Below are 8,815 nucleotides of genomic sequence, written 5' to 3' on the forward strand. Positions count from 1 at the left end.
GAAAAGCTTTGGATCCAGACGGAAGTTTCAACCAAATGGAATAATAAATAGTAAATGATTAGTGGTTGCTTCTTTTTCTTCTTCTTCTTCTTTTACCCATTTCTGTCAGCAATATTACTGTATAAAGGAATTGGATCGTCTAAACAAGTCTTGAAAAACTACACATGCTATGTTCCTCTTCTTACATTTATGTCTTTAATTATGTATAAATACCGTTTTTTTAACGGTATAGATTGTAGATTGTAAATTAAATAATTTTAATCCATCTACTATAGACTGAAAAAATTTCAAACTACAAAAGAAATCGAATTTGTTGTGCTCTCTTCGATATCAAACCAGTCACCTCGGACCAGATCGGACCATCTCGTTTTGAACCAATTCATTTTCAACCCAGTTCGTTAAATCCGTTTTTATTCAGGTCGAAACAGTTCGGAACACATCGTTCGAATTCGCGATGCAAAAAACTTAAAAATAAAATAAAATATTAAATATAATAAAAATACTATAAAAATAATTAAAAATAATAATTATTATATTTTAAAATAATACAAATATTTATATTTGATAAATCCTTTTTAAAATTATTTAAAATTTTAAAAATAAAAATAATTTTTTTCTGAATCGTGAATGAATGTGTGGATTCACTGAACTGGATCGCCATGAGCCGAGTTTATGGCGAACCAGTTCGATTCTCTTTTTTTTTCGAACTCAAAATGTTTTAACCCAAATCAAAAAAAAAGATTACCTCATGAGTCACCACCAGTCAACTCATTTTAACATCCCTACTCTCTTCTCACACAGATTTAATAGTTGCGTGACGGTTACGCGCCTTAATGGGCGTGTGGTGTACAAAAATAAATATGAAAATATTATAAAAACATGACGACGTTTATAGTCAGACACTTTGACCGACATTGATATGTGATTCGTGATGATTTTCAGTTTTGTCCGATAGCTCAATTACAAATTGTATAATAATATTTACAAAATGGGTAAAACACATTAAAATTTTTGAAATTTTACACATTAAATTTTTTGAACTTGTAAAATGGTGCACACTACACATTGGTAAAAGACCGGTATATGCTTCAATTCAGAAATTTAGTTTCTAACTGATCCAAACCGAAATCAAACTGAAGAAAATAATATTAGGTTCAAATTTAAAATAATTCATATAAAACCAAATAAACCGAATACTAATTTAAAACACGAATTATTCATCTTATAAACAAATGTACAAGTGAATATCAAATTCTAGTTCTAATTTGATATACCGTTTTTCAAAAAATAAAATCGTGAATCAAACTCGATCGAGCTAAAATCCAAAACATCCACCTCTAAAACAAATCATATAAACCAGAAGACGGTTCTTCAACTTATAACCTACAACTGATGCGGACAAAGAGGCGCTCAAGATCCACAACAGATGCGGACAAAGGCAACAGCGGATGTATCACAGACAGAAACGTTTTCACGTAAAAGGTTTATATTATAAATAAACTGGGATCCAAGGAACACGAAATCGACAAAAAGAAACAGCAACAAAATCAGAGAACATTTCACTTCTTCGACTTCTTTGATTGCCTGCAAACCCCAGAATTTTTTTTTTAAAATGGTTACAACTCAGAAACAGAATCGAAATCAGTATCGACCAGTATCAAATGTTACTCACTCTGTTGTTTGGGTAGCAGCAGTAGCAGCAGCTGCAGCCTTGCCTCCTCCAGGACCCTATACACGAAAATCATAGAAGATTTCCCAAAATAAAGGGTTGATGTCATTTATAAGGATATTTGCTCGTCAAAGCTCTATCAATAAATCTTAGATAGATTCAGGGCGAATGGTTTGTCCTAACCTGAGCAAGGCGTTCTTCCCGCCTAGCCATCTTCCTCTCTCGGCTCGCCTTGTTCTTTGCCCTCTTGGCCTCAAACTGGTCAGACAAAGTCTTCTCTCTCGCCTTCTCGGCCTTAGATTTGTGGATACTCTCCATCAGAACACGCTTGTTCTTGAAGACATTACCCTTCACCTTCATGTACATGTCATGATACATGTGCTTGTCAATCTTCTTTGCCTCTCTGTACTTTCGGAGCAAACGTCTCAGAACACGCATCCTCCTCATCCACAAAATCTTGGTTGGGAGCCTCGCCTCCCTCGTACCCTTTCGTTTACCTACACAAACGAGGTTAAAGCTCTCCATCTAGCCAAGAAACTAGAGTATAACATCCACCTAGTTTCAGGGTCTAATATGACTAAATAACTCGGAACAAAGCAGGTAAGCGTTACCGTATCCCGAGTGACGCCCTTTTCTTTTGGCCTCCTTCATGCGGCGTGCCCGAGATCGAGAGTGGATCTTTGTCGGCTTCCTGATGATGAAACCATCCTTGACAAGTTTCCTGATGTTCTGGCCTGCAACATAACGGTAATGAAATCCATTTCTGACAGACAGTGACGGGAACAAAAGATAACATCTAAAATTATCATAATTGAAAATCATTCTCCAAACAAGGACCATTACCTACATCTTAAATCGAGCCACAAAAACAATGAAACCAATTCAGCATTTATTCAAATCTATATACATACATGACACCGAATCATCCAAAACCCGATAAGCCTAGCGCCAAGCAGGTACCGACGTATACGCCAAGTAGCAATAACTACTATGCAGAGCTTAAGCTCAAGTTTAAGATAGCGAAAGTGTATCAGAATAAATTTCAAAATGCATCCCAGCTATATCAACACAAAGAAGATTCCTAACAGACATCAGATTCATCAGACAAACAATAACCAGAACGATCATCGCAAGGAGGAAGAAAAAGGATCAAAATCGAACAGAAATGCGTAGAACGAGTTGTAGAGAAGAACGTACGGGAATTCGCCATGGAGATTTCGCTGCCCTCATTAGGATCGAGCCAAACTTTCCCTTTCCCACACTTGAGCACGCTTGCGGCGAGACGCTTCTGGAGCTTCAGCGACACCATCTTTGCTCCTTCCTTTCAACTAGTGAGCAGCCGCCAAGGGAAAACGACGACCAAAAAGGCTACAGATTATATATGCCTTGCAGGTTTCGGCCCTAGGGTTTCTGATTCTCCACGCCGCAAACTTGGGCCCTGATGGGGCTTATTATTGGGCCATAAAAATTTACATTGCGTTTTTAATTGGCCTTAACGATTTTTAGCAGCAAACGTGGATAAGTAGCCCATCAGTAGATTATTTTTAAAAGAAAATCTCGAAACAATTATTAAATTAATACTAAATTTTCAAAATTTTAAAATAAATATAAATTATAGATTTCGATTTTTCTTCAAATTATCTGCAGATAAAATTTATATAGATATATAAAAATAACTATAATTAAATAAAAAAATTATAATAATATAAAAATAAAACATAAAAAATTAAAAATTAAAATATATACATAAAAAATAATTATAATAATATAAAACAAATAAAAAATAAAAAATATATTTATATATATACACAAACATAAATATATATAACATGTATATATATAAATATATACATATATATATATATGCATACATATATACCATATATATACATATATATGTCTCGAGCGCCGTCAAAGCGAAGGCGCCCACAGAACAGATCCCGCCGCCGCAGTATCTTCCCTACGCCGCGTCCCCTGCCGCAGTTTACTCAAAAAACATCCTTTGAAAGCTTACAACTGTGTGAATATATATATATATTAATATTTCATTTACAAATTTCTTATAAATGTGGAATTCAATTTGTATTGGTAATAGATGAAAAGATGAAACAGGAAGTTACCCCTCAATAATCATAAATTATTCCAAATAAATACACGATGACGCGAATTTCAAATTTTTCTATTAAAATACACAAACTTTTCTTCCCTTCTAATTAAAATTTTTTACTTGAATATTATAAATAGTTCAAAAAAATACACGTCATTTGAAGTTTTTTTTTTTACTTGTAATGATTTGAAAGCAATTCTAAAATTTTGTCCATTTTTCCGGAGTCATTGTGATTTAACAAGAATTCAAAGTGAAAAAATTGGCATATCTTCCAAAGACCCGAGAAAATAGGTAACAAAACCCTGAATTTGTATCTTTTTTTAATTAAATATTAATAACAATTACATGACCGATGGACAAAATTTACACGCCCAAAATGCAATATTTAATAACTTGAAAAAGAAATGTAACCAAATCAAATGAAAAGCCACAATTAAGCGGAGCCCGAATCGACGGGGGACGCGGCCACGGCGGCGGCTTCCTCGAAGTTCCAGAGATTTCCGACCACACTCACTTGCGTGGCGGCGTACGTGGCCATCGATGATTGGCCATCAAGGTACGGAATCTGATAGAATTTCATGTAGTCCTCGAACGCCATCAGCTCCTCCGACAACCTCTGCACTTCGTTTTCCTCCTCTTTAGCCTTCGTCTCGACGCCATTGATCGCCGTCGGTGAATACGAGTTCGCAGGCTCCAATACCGAACTCGACCCAGAATTCTCCTCCGCGACAGAATCAGAACGCACCGCGCCAAGATTCTGGATCGGGTTGGATCCGTCGGGGATAGGGAAGGGGTTCAGACCGTTACCGAACCCGAAACTGGTGTTACTCAAATCGGCAAATGGAGGGGTAAGGTGCGGGTTTGGGGATGGATTCAGATGACAAGGAGGGTCGTTTTTCCGGCGGTTCATGGTGGCGGGGAGAGAGAAATGGATGTCTTCGTTGGGGAAATTGACTTTGGCCTTCTTTCCACGGATTTTAATGGCTTCCCGGTCGTAGGCTCGAGCAGCTTCTTCGGCGGTGTTGAAGGTTCCGAGCCAAACACGCACACCTTTTCTCGGGTCTCGAATCTCTGCGGCCCATTTCCCCCATGGCCTCTGCCTTATCCCTCTGTACAAATTCTTCCTCTGCCTCTTTGGTCTCCCCGCCGCCTCCTCTCCTTCACCTGTTCGTCCGTACATTCCCCCAATCAGTAACACCCAAACCAGAAACAAAATTGTCCGAAAACGACGAGACATACGAATACCTGAGACCGGTCGATTCCTCTTGAGGGAGAAGGAGCCACCGCGTCCGAGTTGACTCGGATCGGACTCGAACTCGAACTCGCCGCCGACTATCTTAGCAGAGGAGGAATTCGGCCAGATGTCGGCGGCGGAGACATCTCGGCCGCGGTTGCGGATGATGAAATCAGAGATGATGGCACCTCCACACATTCTGAAAAGGGCGATGGGATTCTTAACCGAGTAGGAGGTTTTCTCTTATAACTCAGCAAAAGGGTTTCGAAGGGTTTAGGGTTTTACGCGAAGACGAAGACGATGAAACTCTAGAATAAAAAGAGACGACTGAGTCCTGGGAGGGAGGGAGAGAGAGGACCCATGGAGATTTCGCTGCCCTCATTAGGATCGAGCCAAACTTTCCCTTTCCCACACTTGAGCACGCTTGCGGCGAGACGCTTCTGGAGCTTCAGCGACACCCTGTTAAAAATAAAATCCATAACGTTCTTTTATTTGTTTGGAATGTTGGTTACTTATACAAAATTATTATTGATGCTTTTCGCATGTGACAATCTCGAGAACACGAACGGTGTTGGACAAATAATGAAAAATAAAGAGAGAATTCTATATAAACCACATTAAAAAAGAGTTCAAGTAAATATATAAATGCTTATTTTCGTATGTAAATATATAAAAAATTTACAATTTGCATATAAATAAATTGATTTTTACACACGGAAGGTGCATTTTTACTGAGTGCCAGCATGATATCAACACAGTGATTATGAATATTTTAAAATTTTACATTGACACTGCAATAGCTGCTTGAGCCTACGCCCACTTGGCAAATCAAAGAAATAGAATCGCACATCGAATATGGCAACTCGTGGGCGACAAAATTAACATTTGATAAAAATTTTGATGGACCGACTTTAGAATACGGCATAACGTTTTGTAGAATTTAAACATACATGTCCATAATTTATGAACATTATTATGCACACACATTTACTAGCAAAACAAAATTTTATTGTCCATTCAATACGCGAATGTGATTTTGACCACCTATGAGTTAGACGTCGTGGCGTCTCTCTTGCAGAGTGCTACACATCGCGCCGTTTCTCCCTCCTAAGAAAAATATTTTTTTTTTGTCTTATTCAAGCGATTTTCTTCGTCCAAAATAATTTTAAGGCTGTAACTAACAAGACTTGCAAGGTTTTTGAATGGCATAAAAAGCTATTTTGACTCATCGATATTCCAAAGTAAATAAAAATGGCACATACATGGACATGAGAGAACCGCATCACATTGGTGTCCTATTATTACGTGTGCAAAGCCTAAGATTAGAGCCACCCCCAATTGAGATTGTATTCATGATTATATAAATCATGACATGATCCATATGGGCCCAACGTATTTAGCCATACGTATATATACATAAGTTAACAAAAAATACGTATATATATATACATAAATGCTTCATCGAAAACTTAGTAGTGACGAACATGTGTTTATGGATCGTGCATTATATATCCTCTGGATTCGTCATCCATGATAATAATAAAAAGACAATAATTACATTTATAAATTCCGAAAATGTACTTCTAGAAGAAAAAAAAATATACCCACAAACTCCTTTCATCACCCGATCAAAGAGAACTCGAACCAAAAGAAAAGACTGCTTCTCTCTCTCTCGTCGTCGTTACCACAGATGAATAATACCATACTACCCTCCGGTTTACACTCCCCCGGTTAAGAAACCCACTCTACCATGCCGGTTTACATGCCTCCAGTCCGTTAAAGATAATAGAATCGATCACTTGAGATGTGCTGGCCTACGGTGTCTACGTTACGAGTTACATTTGATCCGTATTGGGGTATAATTGGCGAGGCACCTGAATCATATTTGGTATTGACCAGCCATGTACGCACGACCAAGACTCCCAAATCCGGTCATATCAAGCCAATATCACCATTGCATCATGGTGATTGGGTCACCTAGCCGTTGCATTAATGACAAGTAGCAGAACTAATAGTGCAAGAAGAATGATTATTGTACCTTATTTGTTTCTAACAATATTTTTTTTTCTTATTATGTACATATTTTATGATTTGTTTTCCATATATTCTTTCTTAGTAGCAGTTTGTTTTCTACTTATTTAAAGTCATGTATTGTCTCTTTATCACTTGCAAGAATCAATGGAAGTTTATTCATCATTTACACTCTTAATCTCAGATTCATCTACTTAGAACCGGGTTCATTCTTCTTTTTGTTCAAATATCAAATCCCATTGGTTATCTAATCAAACCAAGAGAGTTCTCAGCCTTATTTTCCAATCAATCATCACTATTACATTCTCTTCATCTTCAATCTATCACAAACAAACACGATAAAAACTAACATGGTATCAAAGTTTGGTTGGAGACCATTGTGATTGATTTCTTCTCATATTTATCTATTTTTTGACTGTGAAATCTAGGAACAAAACCACAAAACCTTCTATCCTCTTCCAATCCACATTTATTTTCGGGTTTACTTGATCAAGACACAACCTAAACATCTTACGACAATCTGTCGGGAATCGAATTCTCCTTTTTGTCAACTTCTTTTCATGAGCCTTCAACCTCTTCATGTTCCTGACGAACTCCTCCTGCGTCCATAAGCAGAGAATTGCACCCGCCTCAAATTCTTTTCACAATAATAGATCCCGAAAGATCAATACCGCTATGATGATACCATGTGATTCCACACTCAATACTTAATTTTTCTTTGATTCACACACTCAAAACCACATCAAAACAGAGTTGTATTTCTTTGTTTCTTAACAACAAACATGCCGCTTTCAGACTTTGAACCAAAAAATAAACCAACAATCTTATGTCTCTCCCATCTTCTTCACCGGTTCTGATTATGCTCCTCCTCAACCCCAATTGCTAGAGTTTCTCACTACAAAAAACATGCCATTAGCAACGAAATTAGCAACGAAATGCATTTCGTTGCAAACCTTGTTTTGCAACGAAATTTGTAGGTTTGCAACGAAAAATTTTCGTTGTTAAAAGACTGTTTTTTTGTAGTGTCTTTCTCCCTTCTTCATTGATTATATATGACTCTTTCGATAACGTTTCTGTCTCTTTTGTTCCTTTGAATATATTTTTTGTGTCGTTGGATGTGTTGAAGTAGGAAAATGAATATATGATTTGAGGAAAATCTAGATTTTGGAGGAACACAATATTATGTTAAATATTGTGAATCATATTTATTTCCGTTATATCTATATTTCCTTTTATTTCATTTGTTAATTTTCCTATAAATATGTGAATTATTTTCATTGTAATGAAACAAGAAGAAGAAGAGATGTAGTAATAAAAGTAATTTCGTTCCTTTCTATTTGTCTTATTTTATTTCCGCATTTTATTTTTCTACATGGTATCAGAGTCTGGTTCGATCTGCTCTATATCTTCTTCTTTTTTTTGTCAATCTCTTCTTTTTTTTAGTTTTAGATGTTCATATATTATCCAAATCGTTCAAATAGGAGTAAAAATCCCAAAATCAAACGAGGTGCTGTGACAAAAAGAAGTCAAACCTAAAAACTCTAAGATCAAGCGAGGTGCTATGACAAAAAGAGTTAAAGGTAGAACTTCAAAGTCAAGCGAAGTGATTTGAACATGGGTAATATTCTCTAAAAGAACTAAATTTGGTGTTTATGGATTTTTCAAAAGACAATGAAAATGTCTATGAATTTTTATCGCATTATCTTTTCAAGATTGATTTTTGCATTCTTTCAAAATCAATCTTGAGGGAGAATGTTGAAGTAGAAAAATGAAT

The 8,815-nt window shown here is 36.5% G+C and overlaps 2 protein-coding genes across 2 annotated transcripts; both read right to left on the minus strand.

Annotated features, from left to right (window-relative positions):
• Window positions 1–1,316: 1,316 nt before the first annotated feature.
• Window positions 1,317–3,026, minus strand: LOC104804722 (60S ribosomal protein L19-1-like). The gene is made up of 5 exons (XM_010529065.2): window positions 2,867–3,026; window positions 2,281–2,403; window positions 1,853–2,166; window positions 1,673–1,728; window positions 1,317–1,584 (listed from the first exon to the last, which is right to left on the minus strand). The coding sequence occupies exons 1-5, from the start codon at window positions 2,976–2,978 to the stop codon at window positions 1,560–1,562; spliced, it is 630 nt and encodes a 209-aa protein (XP_010527367.1). The 5' UTR covers window positions 2,979–3,026; the 3' UTR covers window positions 1,317–1,559.
• A 1,056-nt stretch (window positions 3,027–4,082) lies between these two features.
• On the minus strand, window positions 4,083–5,353 carry LOC104804723 (ethylene-responsive transcription factor ERF071-like). The gene is made up of 2 exons (XM_010529066.2): window positions 5,022–5,353; window positions 4,083–4,940 (listed from the first exon to the last, which is right to left on the minus strand). The coding sequence occupies exons 1-2, from the start codon at window positions 5,206–5,208 to the stop codon at window positions 4,210–4,212; spliced, it is 918 nt and encodes a 305-aa protein (XP_010527368.1). The 5' UTR covers window positions 5,209–5,353; the 3' UTR covers window positions 4,083–4,209.
• Window positions 5,354–8,815: the final 3,462 nt, after the last annotated feature.

This window comes from Tarenaya hassleriana, unplaced genomic scaffold, assembly GCF_000463585.1.
Source record: "Tarenaya hassleriana unplaced genomic scaffold, ASM46358v1 Cleome947, whole genome shotgun sequence".
In the NCBI taxonomy this organism is placed as follows: Eukaryota; Viridiplantae; Streptophyta; class Magnoliopsida; order Brassicales; family Cleomaceae; genus Tarenaya; species Tarenaya hassleriana.

Excerpts from the sequence above, each read along its gene's own strand:
- LOC104804722 (XM_010529065.2), bottom strand. The coding sequence starts at position 2,978 with ATGGTGTCGCTGAAGCTCCAGAAGCGTCTCGCCGCAAGCGTGCTCAAG. Across the intron at positions 2,404-2,866 it reads AATCTCCATGGCGAATTCCC|GCCAGAACATCAGGAAACTT; the intron begins GTACGTTCTTCT and ends GTTATGTTGCAG. Across the intron at positions 1,729-1,852 it reads GGGAAGAACGCCTTGCTCAG|GGTCCTGGAGGAGGCAAGGC; the intron begins GTTAGGACAAAC and ends TTTCGTGTATAG.
- LOC104804723 (XM_010529066.2), bottom strand. The coding sequence starts at position 5,208 with ATGTGTGGAGGTGCCATCATCTCTGATTTCATCATCCGCAACCGCGGC. Across the intron at positions 4,941-5,021 it reads GAGGAATCGACCGGTCTCAG|GTGAAGGAGAGGAGGCGGCG; the intron begins GTATTCGTATGT and ends ACGGACGAACAG.